At 39.2% G+C, this 17081-nt stretch overlaps 1 protein-coding gene across 2 annotated transcripts in view; it reads right to left on the reverse strand.

The window, feature by feature from the left end:
• Positions 1–5390: 5390 nt before the first annotated feature.
• LOC107579790 (protein bassoon-like) overlaps positions 5391–17081 on the reverse strand; it is a 106198-nt gene continuing 94507 nt past the window's right edge. Inside the window, exons 7-13 of one of the 2 annotated variants that reach the window (XM_016265680.1) lie at positions 13014–15057; positions 11785–12638; positions 9497–9620; positions 9248–9373; positions 8833–8888; positions 8603–8697; positions 5391–6263 (exon numbers count right to left, since the gene is read on the reverse strand). In XM_016265680.1, the coding sequence (XP_016121166.1) occupies positions 8848–8888; positions 9248–9373; positions 9497–9620; positions 11785–12638; positions 13014–15057 (3189 nt within the window). In that variant the 3' untranslated portion in view covers positions 5391–6263; positions 8603–8697; positions 8833–8847. Of the gene's footprint in view, positions 6264–8602; positions 8705–8832; positions 8889–9247; positions 9374–9496; positions 9621–11784; positions 12639–13013; positions 15058–17081 lie in introns of both variants that reach the window. The other variant, XM_016265618.1, reaches the window with a different exon arrangement.

Here is a 17081-nt window from a genome sequence, read left to right on the forward strand (position 1 = left end):
GTGTGTGTGTATATATATATATGTGTGTGTGTGTGTGTGTGTGTGTGTGTGTGTGTGTGTGTGTATATATATATATATATATAAAACAGTATTAGTAGTTTTGCAACCTTCTATTGTGTCCCCTATAATTATTTTTTATTCTACTTTTTATATTTAATCTTTATTTATTTATTTATTTATTCATTTTAGGAATTTTTGTAACCCATTAAAAGGTTAAAAGTCTACTTGACAATAACTGCTGTTCTCATTATGAATTGTGTGAAGGTCACATTTAAGAAGTTTGCATTAAGTTGACGGATGAGCTACTCACCGTCTGCGGTCATGCCAATCATATGCGGCCAAGCGTGGTCATGTGACCCCTGCTGTAATTGGCTTTGATGCCTCCGGTGATTTCTGATTGGCTGACTGTCACAGACTTCCCTCTCCAGCGCTCGCTCTAGACGTGATGCTTAAAGGTGGAGTCTGCCAGAGCTCTGTCTATACAATGAGCTGGACTTTGACTATTAGAAAAGAAGAGAACCGATGCATTATAAGACGATTGGGAGCACGATTTAGGAGAGCAAGATCATTTGGACCATTCTGGAAATAGAATTGCAAGACATTAAATCCATATAGTGTTCAGAATGATATTGAGAAAAATATAGGCTATATAAGGTATAAATAAAAATGTCTTTGTGACAATCTGTTTACAGTCAGTTGTTACTTTCAGCAGCTTTAACTCTGTTTCTTCTAAAAGTTAATGTTAATTTCAATGTGACTTGTGAAGTTTACAGCAAATGACTTGTTTAGCCTGTGCATGACTCAACCTTACCAACCAGCTCTGTTAGTCCCTCGGTGATGTGAGTAATGTCTCATCACAGCTTCTTTACATGCTACAAGCCTTCCTGGTGCGGAGGGATTTAGCGAATGTTGACAGTGGCTGCGAAGCCTACACAGTTCCACAAACACACATCATAACTTAAGGTCCATTAACAGAAGGCAAGTCGAGGCTTGAGCTCTTACAACATCTTCACACGTTTTAGTTGATCACTTTTCCTCCAAACGTTCCATTGATCTTATACAACGATATGAAGTACAGTTTCTAATTGCACAGAAATAGTTCTGACCAAAAGGGAAAATGGTTGTAAAATCTCTGTATAGCAGAAAGCAAGCAGAGACATTTTTAATACATCTAATGTTGTCTTCCCACAAAATCATTATTTTCCCCATCATTTCTTTCACTGGGGACACTGATTGCCAACAAAATGTTGCCAGTGTTTGTGGCCTTTGGGGAAATAATTTAATTACCAGAGCACAAACTATTGATTATGAGTGAGTGATTATGATTTTTGATTCAAACCAATTTACAGCGAGCCGCAGTCTATTTCAAACTGCAAAATGATTCCATATGTCATAGCTATCACATTTTCAATGGTCTTATGCTGACTCCTATAGGTCATATCAAAAAGTGCATCGATGCATCTTCAACTGATGATTTTTTTGCCAATGAATATGCAATTTCTAAATTACATAAGCAAACAATATTTTCCCATTATTTCATTTCAGATGGAAAACAAAGGTCAGAATAAGTTGCAATGGGGATCAGATCTATTGATATTTAATCAGGAAAATAAAGAAAAACCATTCCGGTTACATAAGTAACCCGAGACGTTCCACATGATTTAAAGTAATTCACATATGTAGCACAAATTGTGTGAGAGAAATTACACAATCACAGTGTAATACTTCGGGTTAGGCATTTAAACAAACTCTTAAAGGAATAGTTCACACAAAAATGAAAAACTGCTGAAAATGTACTCACCCTCGGGCCATCCAAGATGTAAATGAGTTTATTTGTTCATCAGAACAGATTTGGAGAAATTTACCACTACATCACTTGCTCACCAATGGATCCTCTGCAGTGAATGGGTGCCGTCAGAATGAGAGTCCAAACAGCTGATAAAAACATCACAGTAATCCACACCACTCCAGCCCATCAATTAATATCTTGTGAAGTGAAAAGATGCATGTTAAAAAAATCCATCATTTAGGCATTTTAATTTTAAACTGTCACTTCTGGACAAAATATAATACATACTAACGCTTCCTGCAATGATCCAATGATTAGTTTAAAACCGTTTTCACTTGTATGTGGAAATTGATCTGTGCATATTTCTCTCCTGATTCATACGTAAATACTTTTTCACTGGAAAAAAAACAGTCATAGATAAGACTTGCATTTTAGCTGGAAGCAATGGTTTAAAGTTAAAATACCTCAATGATGGATTTGTTTCTTACAAACACACAGCTTTTGCACTTCACAAGATGTTACCTGATAGACGGGAGTTGTTTGGATTACTGTGATATTTTTAGCAGCTGTTTGGACACTCATTCGTTGGTCAGCAAGTGATGTAATGTTAACTTTCTCCAACTCTGTTCTGATGACAAAACAAACTCATCTACATCTTGGATGGCCTGAGGGTCAGTAAATTTACAGCAAATTTTTGGGAGAACTATTCCTTTAACCCTAAGTAGGAACAATAGTATTATTAGTGCTTCGGGTTAGGCATTTAAACAAACTCTTAAAGGAATAGTTCACACAAAAATGAAAAACTGCTGAAAATGTACTCACCCTCGGGCCATCCAATATGTAAATGAGTTTATTTGTTCATCAGAACAGATTTGGAGAAATTTACCACTACATCACTTGCTCACCAATGGATCCTCTGCAGTGAATGGGTGCCGTCAGAATGAGAGTCCAAACAGCTGATAAAAACATCACAGTAATCCACACCACTCCAGCCCATCAATTAATATCTTGTGAAGTGAAAAGATGCATGTTAAAAAAATCCATCATTTAGGCATTTTAATTTTAAACTGTCACTTCTGGACAAAATATAATACATAATAACGCTTCCTGCAATGATCCAATGATTAGTTTAAAACTGTTTTCACTTGTATGTGGAAATTGATCTGTGCATATTTCTCTCCCGATTCATACGAAAATACTTTTTCACTGGAAAAAAAACAGTCATAGATAAGACTTGCATTTTAGCCGGAAGCAATGGTTTAAAGTTAAAATACCTCAATGATGGATTTGTTTCTTACAAACACACAGCTTTTGCACTTCACAAGATGTTACCTGATAGACGGGAGTTGTTTGGATTACTGTGATATTTTTAGCAGCTGTTTGGACACTCATTCGTTGGTCAGCAAGTGATGTAATGTTAACTTTCTCCAACTCTGTTCTGATGACAAAACAAACTCATCTACATCTTGGATGGCCTGAGGGTCAGTAAATTTACAGCAAATTTTTGGGAGAACTATTCCTTTAACCCTAAGTAGGAACAATAGTATTATTAGTGATGCTTACAAACACCACTAAAAATAAAATTGCTTAGGATAAGAAAGAGGATGACGTACCTTTTCTCTCTAATGTCATTTTCCTGCAAGGAGTGAAATATACCAATACAAGAGACAATGTCAATTTTATATTTTTGTCTTTATTCTTCTCCAGTCTGGAAACAAATTGCAGGTTCATTATTTTCATAATCACATTACATGACATGATGCACCAAAATTTATCTTTTTAACAGGAATACATTGAAAAGAACACAATATTTCACAATGAATACTGGACTCACATTTAGCCCATTGCACTTACAACAGTGATTGAATTTTCATTTGTGAGAGCATTTTTCTTATTTTTTCATGATCATTTAGGCATTTTAATTTTAAACTGTCACTTCTGGACAAAATATAATACATACTAACGCTTCCTGCAATGATCCAATGATTAGTTTAAAACCGTTTTCACTTGTATGTGGAAATTGATCTGTGCATATTTCTCTCCTGATTCATACGTAAATACTTTTTCACTGGAAAAAAAACAGTCATAGATAAGACTTGCATTTTAGCTGGAAGCAATGGTTTAAAGTTAAAATACCTCAATGATGGATTTGTTTCTTACAAACACACAGCTTTTGCACTTCCCATGTTTGAGTATTTCTATCTATCACTGTGGCCGGCTTTTGTGGTGGCAACTTTGGCTCATGCACTTGTTATTGAATATCTCCATGGTAACAGTGATGTAGAATAGTTATTATTCTTCAGTATAGAGTCATGATTGCCTAAACAGCATTCCAGTATCAAAAGGAAAAGATTCACCTCTAATCAACGCACCTCGTGACGCATTCAAACGAGTGCACCCAACTCGAATAGTGATGGACAGTTTGTGCTTTCCACGTGCATGCCCTGATTTTCATATAAATGGCATGGAGATGAATTCATGCTACATACTGTACAATGATCACATTTACGGCAAGTCTGCTTTCTTGAATCTTCTCCGAAGCATAGTTTTGACCGTGAAGACATTGTCAAATTTACATGTTCATGTGTCTTTAAGATCTCGTCGTTTTCTGTTTTTGTAATAAAGCTCTTTGTTTTCCATCTGTCAGTTTTCTCAAACATCACAGATATACAATGCACAAAGACCTGTTTGTGAACTCGATGTGAATTCAGTGTGGACACAATAACATTCGCAACCGAACACGGATGTGAAACGACATTTCCTGTTGAAGGAGACGAAATAACGAGTGCATAAGCTGTGTGCCCGACTTGTCACCTGATCAAATTGCAGACACGAAGACCGAATAACAGCACTACAAGGTGCCAAAGAGAGCTGAGCAGAATCATGCTGCAAGCAACAGAGATGGTGGATGTCCAAGACCAACAGTCCACACAGTAAACCCTTTGGCAACAGATTCCCTGAAAACTAGGGAAGACGAGGGCTTTCATAAACATGCCATTAAAATAAAAAGAAAGTAGTTTGACATTTTCCTACATACAAGGTAAGTACAAACTTTCCTTAGTCGTATTTGAACCCATCGTAACGCAGTATCGGCGAGGGACGTTGCAGTGGGAATGGTTTTACATGGATTATTGCATAGAACATTTGAAATTGGTTCAAAATTTTTTCCTAGGTGGATCTACACACCGGTAAATGTGTTTTTGGGAACTTCTGGATGCGCGAGAGGGTGATGGTGTAGTTTGTTGAGGTTTGCAGAAACTTATTTTTACCTGTCTATGTACGACAATCGGATCTGTGATGAGGCAGATCACTTTCAGCAAAAAAATTGTGCTCTGTATGGATTAGCATGCTATTGCTTCAGGGAGAAAAACCACTATGTATATGATAAACAGTTTAGATTATCAATAATGACGAGAAAAAATAATATGTGAAGGTATAAATAATAATACCAAACATTAAACAAAGAAATACCAGAAATATAAATCCATAAATACACAAATCAATATCTTACATTAGCAGTGTTAACGAGAGATATGTACATGTTCAGCAGTATACAGTTGTGCAAAATAAATCAAGTAAGGATGATATGGAACTTGTAAAAAAATATGTGAGGTATACAAGTAAAAAATATTAGTAAGGCTCTTAATTTAAAAGAAAATTAGGCAAAACTGAAAATAAGCTAAAGCAAATAAATAAATAAAAATAAAATATCTGGAATAGGGTAGCAATGGCTTAATGGTTGATAAAAGACAAACAAGACTATGCTAACATTCTGATATTACTGACCTCTGCACTTGACTGATAGTTTTACGTTAAATAACCAGCTTTTTACACAAGGTGCACATGGCTTCACCCTTAGAGACTCTGAAAGTTGTCTAGATATGGATTCATATATATTCATATATATATCTCATATATGTATACATATATCTTTTTTGTGCGAGCATTCCATGTCCACGGTTTACACATTTGCATTCATTACACACGTGACAAAAAGGTTAAGGAAGAAACAAAAACATTAATAGAGAGGGTCAATCATCGCCATATTGGAATGTCAAGATCTTAGAAATCGAGCATACATTTTTAAACAGAGTTTGTATGAAGCCTTTGTAAGGTAGTCGTTCTCTTTCTCTGCTACGGTCTCTTCGAATCTGGGCATAGAAGTCTTCATTAGGACTGCAAAAAGCTAAGAACTGCAGCTGTCTGACATCTTCATGCTGTTTATAGAAGAGGGGGGGTCACCTGAGCACAGATTATGTCATATAAGGGAAGACATAACTGTCTAGAAAAACCTGAATCGGAACAGGCAGTTTGGCATTTTGGGAATTGTAATTGCTTCAACGGCAACTATGGAAACACTCTGGAAGAGATTTAGCCTCCATGTTTGTTTGGTTATGCAGATATCATCGGATAGACCATGCCTGTGAATTCTGTCTTAATGTTTTCATTGAAACTTCAAGTTTGGATGATACATCTGGAGAAGAGATGAAAGAAATATTACAATATTTGGTATTTTCACTGGATAATTAGAGTGCAGAGTTAGTCAAACATTCATAAAATATGTGGTATCAGTTTTAAACCTTCAAAACACTGGCCTAGTTTACTTGCATTGTTGAGGGTAATACAATGCACTATTCTTCTTAGACACTAGAGGGAAGAAGAGGACGGATTTCTCACATCAGCAACACCAGAAAAAGTACCAGAATCAGACATATTCCAAATCTGCGGGCTTCATGAAAAGGTTTGTGAACAAATATCACATTTTCACTATAAATTTGAACAAACTTGCTAAAACTACAGCAAAAACATTTGGAAAATCTGACTAATGTATAGCATGAGATACAGCAAGACTGCTGAATTCACGTGCACTACTCGAAATAAGGGAAGTAAATAGCAGAATCAAAGCTAGAAGTTTTAGATATGCGTGAGGAGTTCTTTTTCATGTGGGTATTGTGACTGGAATGACACACCCACACACCTTCCATTGTGACTGCATGAGTAAACCAAACCAATGTATGGAGCAGGATTTGGACTGGATTGGATAGTAAACTGAGAGTTGAATCGTATTAGCCTTGATTTAAGGAGCCCCTAAACCCGTTTTATCCCAGATCCTTTCTCTGAATCTGCACATGCAACACACCCGCTGACAGTAAAAGACCACAACAGTCACCATGATACAATACCAGTGACAGTGGGCTATAGGAAGGTGGAGACAGACCACAGGTAGATTAAGAAAACAGAGAAATATGGTGATTACAGGAAATTAATTAAATAATCCAATGGTCTCATTGGCTATGCTCCGCAGAGAATAAGTGGTTCAATGAGACATGAGATTTTAGTCAAGATTTCTACTAGACCACTTTGCTAAATACAAAGCTAGTCACTGCACTTTTTTAACATTCTCATTACTGTTTCAGTTTAATTTCTGGTACAATTCTTTGATATGGTCAACTGTGCAATTTTGATGGAGTCTTGAGTAATGTGACTCATCAGAATATTTTCGGCACAAAGATGACTGAGCTTTGCTCGGATGCTAATGCTAATCCAAGCCCACTGATCTGCCTGCTAATTATAGCCCACTTTAACTGACCCAATTCACCCATGCCAAAGAGTGAAAAGTTAGATCCGAACGTCTCAGATCAGGGTCAGCTAATCAGAGCTCTAACTTTTGACATTAGTATTGAGCAAGTGGCACAACTGTCCTCAAGTCCACACTGCAGCTTAATTTGGTCATCAATTTACTTTTTAATGCTTAATCCTGTTCTGTACACACACACAGTTAGATAATGTAAGGGAGTGACAACCGCATTCTACAACCGAATTAACTCACTAAAAATTCAGGTAGTTACAACCGCATTTACAAAAATTCTATGCAGTGTGGAGCCAAACTGAACAACTAGTTGTTAATTACGTATTTAAATGTGTGTCAGAGTTGTCTCTCTTCTGTATGCGCGGTGCAATAAATCACAGGGAACGAGGTACATCTTCACTCATTACTGTTGCCAGATCTTGCTAGAAGTAAACTAGTAAACAATTAGTACAACTAAATATGGTAAAGTAGTTAACAATAAACTTAAATCCAAACACTGTATCTTGGAAGTAAACTACAAAACAAAATATTGCGACATGCACCCACCTACTTTATTGACTCCATAAACTGGAGTTAATTATGAGCCTAATTAACAAGCCCAAAAACGCTTAATAAGCATTGCTTATAAGTGAACATGGCAACCCTTCTAGAGTGTAATCTGCGAAGCAGCCTTCCAAACATAACCAAAACATGATTGCTCTGTTGATGGTGAACATAATTCTTTGGTCGCTGTAATATAACTTTGGTAAAAAAAAAAAAAAAAAAGCAGATACCACATGTTCGAGACGCCAGAACATTGCTATGGTTACCATGGTGTCAATTATCACAATTTCAAAAGGGTAAGTTCTATTCCATACAAACACAAAACAATAATTTAGGGGATTTACACATATATTTAAATGTGGTCGTCACTCCTGAAACTTTACAGTGTGTACATGACAATCGAGAACCAAAAATTACTCTGAGGAAATGCTCTGTCCTCCACCTTTTCAGCTGGTCAGCTTTTTTTATAGCAGTTGTTAATGTATTTGTAAGTTGCACATTTGTGAAAGAATCAGTTGGTTTCTCTCCCACAAAGCAATGAAACTGTACACTGACGACAAAGTTAAAATGGTAATTTGTCACAGTGTCATACACAGTAATAGACAGAATTCAGTCTGGGATTAGAATGTTTATACTTGTTTTGAGTTCTAAAGTAAAGTGAGTAAGAATAAAATATTCACCAGTTTCCTCAGGTGTACCCCGCCCTCAGCTAGAGATGTTAAATTGCAGAAGCAGTTTCATAGGTTTTTCCAGTTCTAACTCCAAGTCACCCCAACTAATGCATGAGGAACAGAAAACAAAAATCAGAAAACTTTAAGACTCAACATGGCAACCAATCCAGCACTAACTAGCATAAAACCAAATTCATGCGGGTCTTTTCAGAAGATTAATGCATAAAGTGTTTTCTCACCTTCCTATCAGCTGATCACCAAAATGAAGTAAACTTCTTCCCGAGAGCAGATACAGCTGTATGAAAGATGAGCAAAGCAAAAACACAATTAAGGTCACAGGTGGCATTATCAAACAAAATGGGCTGCAAACACAAACGCTATTGATTCAATCCTAAGTAGCAGTAACTGAGGAATTGGAGAATTACTAAGATCACCGTCCTGCTTAGGCCTCCACTATTTTGCACTTAAAACCAGGGTATCCTTGGGTGCTACCCCTAATATTACTGTTGTGTAAACTGTTGTGAAAGATAGGCAACTGCTAAATGGCAACTAATTACTATGCTCAGTCAAGACATGGCATGTATTCTCCATAACATCTCTCTCTACCTGTTGCCAAAATTTTGATTGCTTATTTGATGATTCACAGTTCCATACCATCTCCTATTTTTCCAGCTTGCTCCACTGCTCCTCCCTGCAGGATCTTTGTAAGAACATTTTCCCCTTCGGCAGGCTGCTGTGCAGCACTGCCTACACCCCCTGGCCGGGGTGCTGCCTTTGAACCTGAAAAGACAAAGAACAAATGATGTTGTTCTTAGGTCATACACAAGTAATGAATGTTCCCTATTTTGCTGAAAAACAAAACTATACTAATTACTCTGAGTTAGCAGAGTTATTTCCATTTACCAATTCCTGTGGCAGGAATCGGGGGTGTTTTTGCAGCCTGTGGTGCAGCTTTTGATCCAATAGCAACTGCAGGAGTTGGTGCAGGAGCAGGCGCAGGAGCAGGCACAGCTGTGTCAGGTTTTGCCTGTATAGGGGCATGAGGGGGCAATGTTACAAGAAACTTTAAGTTAATTAAAAAAAAATGCTTTGTTTGAAAGGCAATGTTATATCAGTGTTTCTCAACTGGTGGGTCGCGACCCACTCAGACGTGTATGGCCAGGGCCGGATTTACCTCTTTTCGTGACCCCCTTCCCTAATATAATAGGCCTAATATTACCACCCAAGCAAGCAAAATTATTTCTTAATCAGTGGAAACCGTTACAGTGTTCTCTATCGCAATAAGCACTTGCATTCAATCAATAAAAGTCGAATGTAGTTCTTAATTTGTTTGAGAACTTAAGCCTAGTTCAGACTGTCAGCCCAAATCCGATTTTGTGCAAATTCCAAAACGTCATTTTAGAGCTAATAACAGAGGCTTGAGCCATTGATATGCAGGCTAACACAGTTATTAATGCAGTCTAACGCAGTTATTAGAGAGAGAGAGAGGGAGAGAGAGAGAGATTAAGTGCGTGTGAATACTTGCTTCTGTGCGTCTCTCAGCAGTATTCAGCAGCAGCGTCTACTAATAGCGAATCTTTCAGTTGAACTGCATCAAGAACCTCACTACTGAGAAATGTCATGTAGCTTTTCAGCTGCGAAACTATTTTATTGATAAATTTGCGGGGCAGCGCTGACAAATTTCTGGTTGCGTCTTCGCGTGTGTGCGCAAGTGCATGTCTGTACTGTGTGTGTGTCTGTGAGAGAGAACGGGAGAAAGAAAGCGTGATTTCCATACATAAAAAAAGTTGAAGACATGGAAATTGTTTGTAATTTTTACCCTATTTGTTATATTTATTTGCTCAATGTCTTCTGGGGTTTTGGTTCTTTTACTGTTGTATATATCCCATAGTATAACAAAAATATTATATATCTTTTCATTGTGTTTGGGCACGTGCCTAAATCCGACCCTGTGTATGGCCAAAGAAGCGACATCAACAACAAAAAACGTAATTATAAATGTTTTTAAATCACATAACTGGTACTGCGTGTGTTAGCTGGAATGGTTTTGGGCGATATGGTCATTTTTCAAATCGTCATATCGCCAGTCCGTGAGATCGCCGATAGACGATATTATCGTGCATGGGTGGGTGGGTTCAAGAGAGAGACTCTCTGTACTTGTCATAGGCTATTTCATAACTATTTGGTGTTTTAAACCGCGAGAGAGAGGGAGCCTATGGAAGCACCATGAATCTAAATAATATACTTTCAAACATACTGATAAACTAACATGTTAAATACAAAAATATTTTAAAAAGAGAGATCATATATATTCGGATACAACAGTCATACATCGCTAGGACCGCGCGTCCTGTGACATGTTTGCCGCATCGACGCACGGAAGATATCAGTCTGGTCTGCAAAATCAGTCAACGGTGAAAATCAAAAGTAGATTTATTTTAAAGACCAACAGTTTACACTAAATATTGGACATAAACGAACACGTTAAATATAAATGATTTAAAACAGGTAAGTTCATATATTTGGAGTAAATTTTAATTAAACAGATACATCAGTCATAAAGTGCTCCGGACCACGCGCCCCATGACGAGCCCGACGCACCACCACAGAAACAAGAAAGAGATGCGTTCTAACATAACTGTGGCATTTAACTCAGTTAGTGAGGGCTCGGTTAAAATATTGCACATATATAGGCCGTTCAGATTACTTAATGTTAAAATGCAACGAAATACCTTATATCAGCAAATGATATGTGTCTGTGTTTGGAGACTACTTCACCGGCTACAGGCTACTCATTTGCGCGCGCGTGGGTGTGTGCGTTTTTCATACAGTGCTGAATGAAAAAGCGGTGCAATTTGATAATAATAGCCGAATTATAATGGGCCATATAATAATAATAATTATTATTATTATTAATAATAATACATTAATAGGAGAATGAGCCAAATATCGTCTTGACTATCGACAAAGACATCTGCTATTGTCGATATCTCTTGACTATCGTCGATACACGATACTATCGTCTTGATGACCATGGGAAAACGTGGGTCCCAAGGCCAAACCAGTTGAGAACCACTGTTATACATGACACTTATAACCAAATGTGAAAGGATTAAATGTAAATCTTACCTAAAGGAGCAGATTAAAAATAGCATAAATGGTAAGGCACCAAGAGATTTTTGAAAACTCACCATAGCAGCAGCTGGCTGGGCAGTGGGTGGTCCTCCTGGCTGTTGTCTTGCCTGTGCTGGAGCCTGACCTGGCTTAGATTGTTGCTGAGTTGTACCTGTTCCCATGCTAGCAGCTGTGGTTGTGGACTGAGTTGCTCCCATTGTGGTTGCTGGCTGTTGCCCGGGTTGCTGTGGTGGCTGCTGCTGTGTACGAGTTGTTTGTCCCAGTTGTTGTTGTCCTTGCTGCCCTGTTTCAGGTAGCTGAGGCCCTGTCTGCTTGGCAGACATTTGCTGGCCTGCTGTAGATCGCTGCTGTCCTTGCTGCGATTGTGGCTGCTGCTCTCCAAGACCCTGCGGTGGCCTGGAACCTGAAGAGGGCTCCTGCCTTCTTGATGAGCCTGGTTGCCTCTGCCCCCGTTGTCCACTTGAGCCATGGTGGTGGCTTGATGGGTCACGGGAGTAGTCTCCTGAGTCTCGGGGGCTTGCAGATCGTGGATCGGAGGATCTTTTCTGTGTGGAGGATGATGTGACACGGCCGTCTGAGCGGGTGGAAGGATCTTTTGGATGTGATCGTGAAGAACGAGATGACCTGGGATCATCTGATGAATGACGGGAAGAAGACTGTCTTCCTGAACTACTTCCATGGTGACGGTGTTCCCGAGATGAGGTGGAAGAGGAATGTCGTTGATGTCCGTACTCATCTTGAGGCCACAGGTCTTCTTCAGGAGGCTCATCATAATCATGGTAAGTGTGCTTTACATTGCTCCTCCTGCTAGAGGATGAGTGACTTCCACTCCCATGGTGTCTAGAGCGATCTGACCGAGGTTCACGTGGTTTTTCAAACCAGTCTGTTTCCTCCTGACCCAAATGATAGGCTTTTTGGGAAATGAAGGGAGAAAGTCAATACTTTGAGCTATAGGGAATGTCAGTGGCAAAAAACTGAATATGAACTCAATGAAGCCATGCAATGCTCAAATCCCAAAGAAAATAGTTGAAGAAAAAAGAAAAGGAAGCCAACAAAAACAGCCATCAACAAGAATAACCAAAAGACAAAATGTACTGACATCTGAATCACACCATGCAGTTCATGCAAAAAGGCATATATGGTTTCATGCACTGATTACAGCATTTACATACAACAGTAGTCCAATCTTTTGTTCTCTCTGTCTTCAAGGCAAGATCATTGGCATGCAAGCTTTCAATTGTTGGATGCATTTTAACAAGCAGTTTTTTAATTCAGCACCAGTTACCTTCACTGTCTGAAACAGCACAGTGCATATCATCTGCAAGGTAAGGGTCATCTGGCTTATATACATGACTCTTAGGCATATCCCTTAAATGGTGGTCCTGTACATCTGGTAAGGAATGACTGGAGCCATACTGATTCCGTACATCATGGGGATCTGGCACAGAGCCACGACCAATTCCCATGGGCTTTCCAACAGGACTCAGAGGGCTCTCTTCCTCTGAGTTCTGCGTACGCATAGAAGGACGGCCACTACGGCCATGTGTGCCCCTCTGTGATCTTTCCATGGCGTCCCTCTCATAAGACTTACTTCGGTAACCACTTGAATCTCTGGAGGAAATTTTATCCATACCATAACCTGTAGACCTTGATCGTCCGGATCCATAAAGACGATCATCCTCTTCCAAAGCCTCTCTTGATCCGTAGTACTTCTGTTGATCATAACTCTTTTTCACGCCAGTCCTGGACACCACAGTGCAACTACCACCTGTTGATGTTGTCATGGTGTAGGAGGCTAGATCAGATTCTACATCTCGAGCTTCTTCAATTGGAGAGAATTTGGATATCTTTTGTTCCATGCCTTGCTTCCTATGTTTGCTACGTTTGGACGAAACAGCAGGTGCCAAATTTTTGGATGAGTGTTTTTGGCTTCCCATTCCTCCACTGCTACGGGATGAATGCTTATAGTCATCATAATAATAACCCGTACCACCACTTACAGTGGTACTTGAATGTCCATGGCTGTCTACTGCACTTTGATAAGTATTTGAAGTTCTTCCATATAAATTCTCAGAGCCATTGCCATAAGTTGGTCCACGTGGGCCATTCTCACTTCCATAACCTACCCGTGACATGTCAGCGGACCCCATGTTTTCTTTTGTAAGTTCACTGATATCATCAATCATGACATAATTTCTGGGGATATTTTGTTCTAGATTTGTGGCATAGACACCATCTGTTACATATCCTGATGATGGACTTGGGATACGTTCAGTCAGAGGTTGGTCAGAGGGGCGATACTGACCATAAGCATTGTTCAGGGGTGAGGAATAGACACCACTAAATCCAGTTTCTTGAGCTGATGTTGCGATTGGAAATGAAGGATTACTGATAACTTCATAGTTTGTGGGTAGCTTCTGTTCAAGATCAGCAAGAGAGGTTTGCCTTGGCCTTTGATAGGCAGAAAGCATGTCTGTGTGGGGTTGGAAGGACATGCTCTGTGCAGGATAAGGTAGGGTCTGCCCTGGTAAAGGTGCAGGGGGTGGTTGGAATCCCTGGTGACTGGACTGCTGCGAACCAAGATCAGTCTCATAAGTAGGCTGACCATAGCTATGAGTCTGGTATGGCCCTGGGGTCTGATAGGATGAAGGTTGAGGAGGATGAGGTTGGAAGGTTCCAGGCTGGGGCTGTGAGGAGGTTGGATATGGTGTTGTCTGAAACCCAATCTGCTGATAGGCTGCAGTGGGTGGTTGTGTGGGTGTGGGCTGGGCCTGTGGATATTGATATGGAACATATGAGGAGGTAGGAGGGTACTGAGATGCATTCAAATCAGTAGTAAACTGGTTAAGAGGTGCTGTACTTGGGCGTGACAACATTCCATTTTCTTCATAGGTGCCTGGTGCTACCCCAGCTAGTCGCAAATTATTCAGCTCACTGTCTGACATGTAGTCACGTGCATCCCCCATGCATCGCAGGTATGCAAACTCTCGCCTCTCTCTATCTTTAACCCTGGTTTCCTTGCGCTGAGTGATGCCCAGTTCCAAGCATCGCAACTTAGCATCAATCTCCTTTTCCTCTTCCTCTAACTCTACCTGTTGTTTACGTAATTTGGTGGATTCTTGCTCTACGGCTTTCAGTTCACTCAGCAAGCCTGCCTTCATTGCACCTTGTACAGGACGTGGCAAAACCCTCTGGGATGCTCCGGGAGAAGTGTATATATGGGGAATTGCTGGTGTTACAATCGGTACAGGTGTCTCATCTGGAGGGGGACTTGGGAGAGTTCTCTTCACCTTTCTCATCATTGCGTTCTGCTGCTGCAAGGCAGACATCTGGAAAGCAGACATGTTAGAGATGGATTAAAATGACAGCAGACAAAGGAAAGCAGACATGTTAGAGATTGATTAAAATGACAGCAGACAAAAATGTACTACCATTTTCCTTAATACTTTAAAAAGGAAATAATAATAATAACCAAATTAGGTAAATCTGTTAAATATATTATACATACTGCATGCAGACAGTTGTATCACAGTGCATCACTCTGTATTACAGTATTTATCTCTTTCATTTTTCATAAATCCCTCAGAGGAATTTTGGGGCATACAATGCACTTGAGGTTCAGAAAACCAACCGAACTAAAAATAAAAACATTACTGTACAAGATATTGCAAGCACACTCAAAAACTAAACAGCTATTTTGTCAACCAATTATAAATATATATATGATACAATTTTATAAATTACTAGTGGTTTCAGAATCAGTCAGGCAATATATTATACATGTATAAAAATGACTACAATCCTATTTAGCTGTAATAATTTTGGTGTACCTAATATTTTAGTGTTAACACAAGAATTCGTTTTCAGTTTACAAGAAATAAACATTAAAATATCATATAACAAACAAAAAACATCTGTATACCTGTGAAGTTAGATAATCCATTAAAGAAATTCAGTTAAAACACACTGGATGAAGAGTCAGAAGAAATAGCTTCCTTTTAGCTGTTGTATAGTTCTTTAAATGCACAAGCCTGAGCATTCCTTAGACAGGAATCAAACTGAGAATGCAAGACTCAGACCTCTCTGACCAGCTGCTGACAAGCCGGAAGACAGCAGGGCTGACCCAGTATGCCAACATTTTGTGCCAGCCTCTAGCATTTCTAAGGCTTTGCCAGATATAGCAGTTTTTCTGTGTGTGTGTGTGTGTGTGTGTGTGTGTGTGTGTGTGTGCCAACATTTCCTCTAGCATTTCTAAGGCTTTGCCAGATATAGCAGTTTTTCTGTGTGTGTGTGTGTGTGTGTGTGTGTGTGTGTGTGTGTAAAGGTAAAGATAAAGCAGGGAATGAATGGTAAATTAAAAAATACATGGAGAACTAAATAACTATATTTATTTTATACTATTTGATTTATATTGCTTTTCATGTGAACAGATAGGTTTGGTGCTGTCCAACCTACACCTTATTAAAACAAAACAATTGTTTACAAGGAGTATTAAAGTCTATACAATTATACATTGCTGCATATAAATATAGTAATAATGGTAATGGAATTTTCTGAAATTAATATTTACAAGCTGTAGTTTTGTAGTCAACAAAAGAAAACTGTATAGTAATTACATTTTTTGCAAGTAATGAAATGGTTCCATACCTGGCTTGCTGGGCTGGTTTGACTTTGGTATAAGGAGAATTTGGTCTTGGCTGGGTCCTCTGATGTTGGACTGAGAGGCTTAGGATCTGACATGGACCGCTGAACACTCTTTATGGGCCTTGGAATAGTCTGATGCCTTTGTGGTGACTCTGCAATGAAGGCTTTTTGTTGGGGAGTCACATGTGCCTTGTTAAGCTTCTCACTGGAAGTAAATGTAGTCTCCAACATACGATGGGGAGACAACGGAGACACTGGAGAGTACAGCACTTGTGGAGATTTGGGAGGCTGACGGGAAGGAGATTCATTTTGCTGCTGAGCTTGCTGGTATCCAATATCTAATGGGTCTGGCTTTCTCCTTTCAAACTTGGTTTGCATGGCACCAACTAATTGCAGACTAGTGGAATAGGGACTAACAGTAGTGGGAACACTAAGCTGAGGAGCAACAACTCCTTGGGATTGTGCCTCTGGATCAGTTTGACATGCTAAACTCTCTCCCTTATGGGTCCTTTCTGGAGCAGATATGTAGTGAAGGAGTTCAACCTTTGATGTTTCAGCCATGGTAATGTGGATGGCTGGAGAGATTCTACTCAACTGGTCTGACTCAGTCTGACATGAGGAGTCATTAGTGGTCTGAATGGCAATGCTAGATTTAGATGCATCGCACTTAGTCTCTGCAGTTGGTTCAGAGTGCTTGGAGTATCTTGAA

The sequence above is a fragment of the Sinocyclocheilus grahami genome, unplaced genomic scaffold, assembly GCF_001515645.1.
Source record: "Sinocyclocheilus grahami isolate Dianchi unplaced genomic scaffold, SAMN03320097.WGS_v1.1 scaffold3.1, whole genome shotgun sequence".
Taxonomy (NCBI): Eukaryota; Metazoa; Chordata; class Actinopteri; order Cypriniformes; family Cyprinidae; genus Sinocyclocheilus; species Sinocyclocheilus grahami.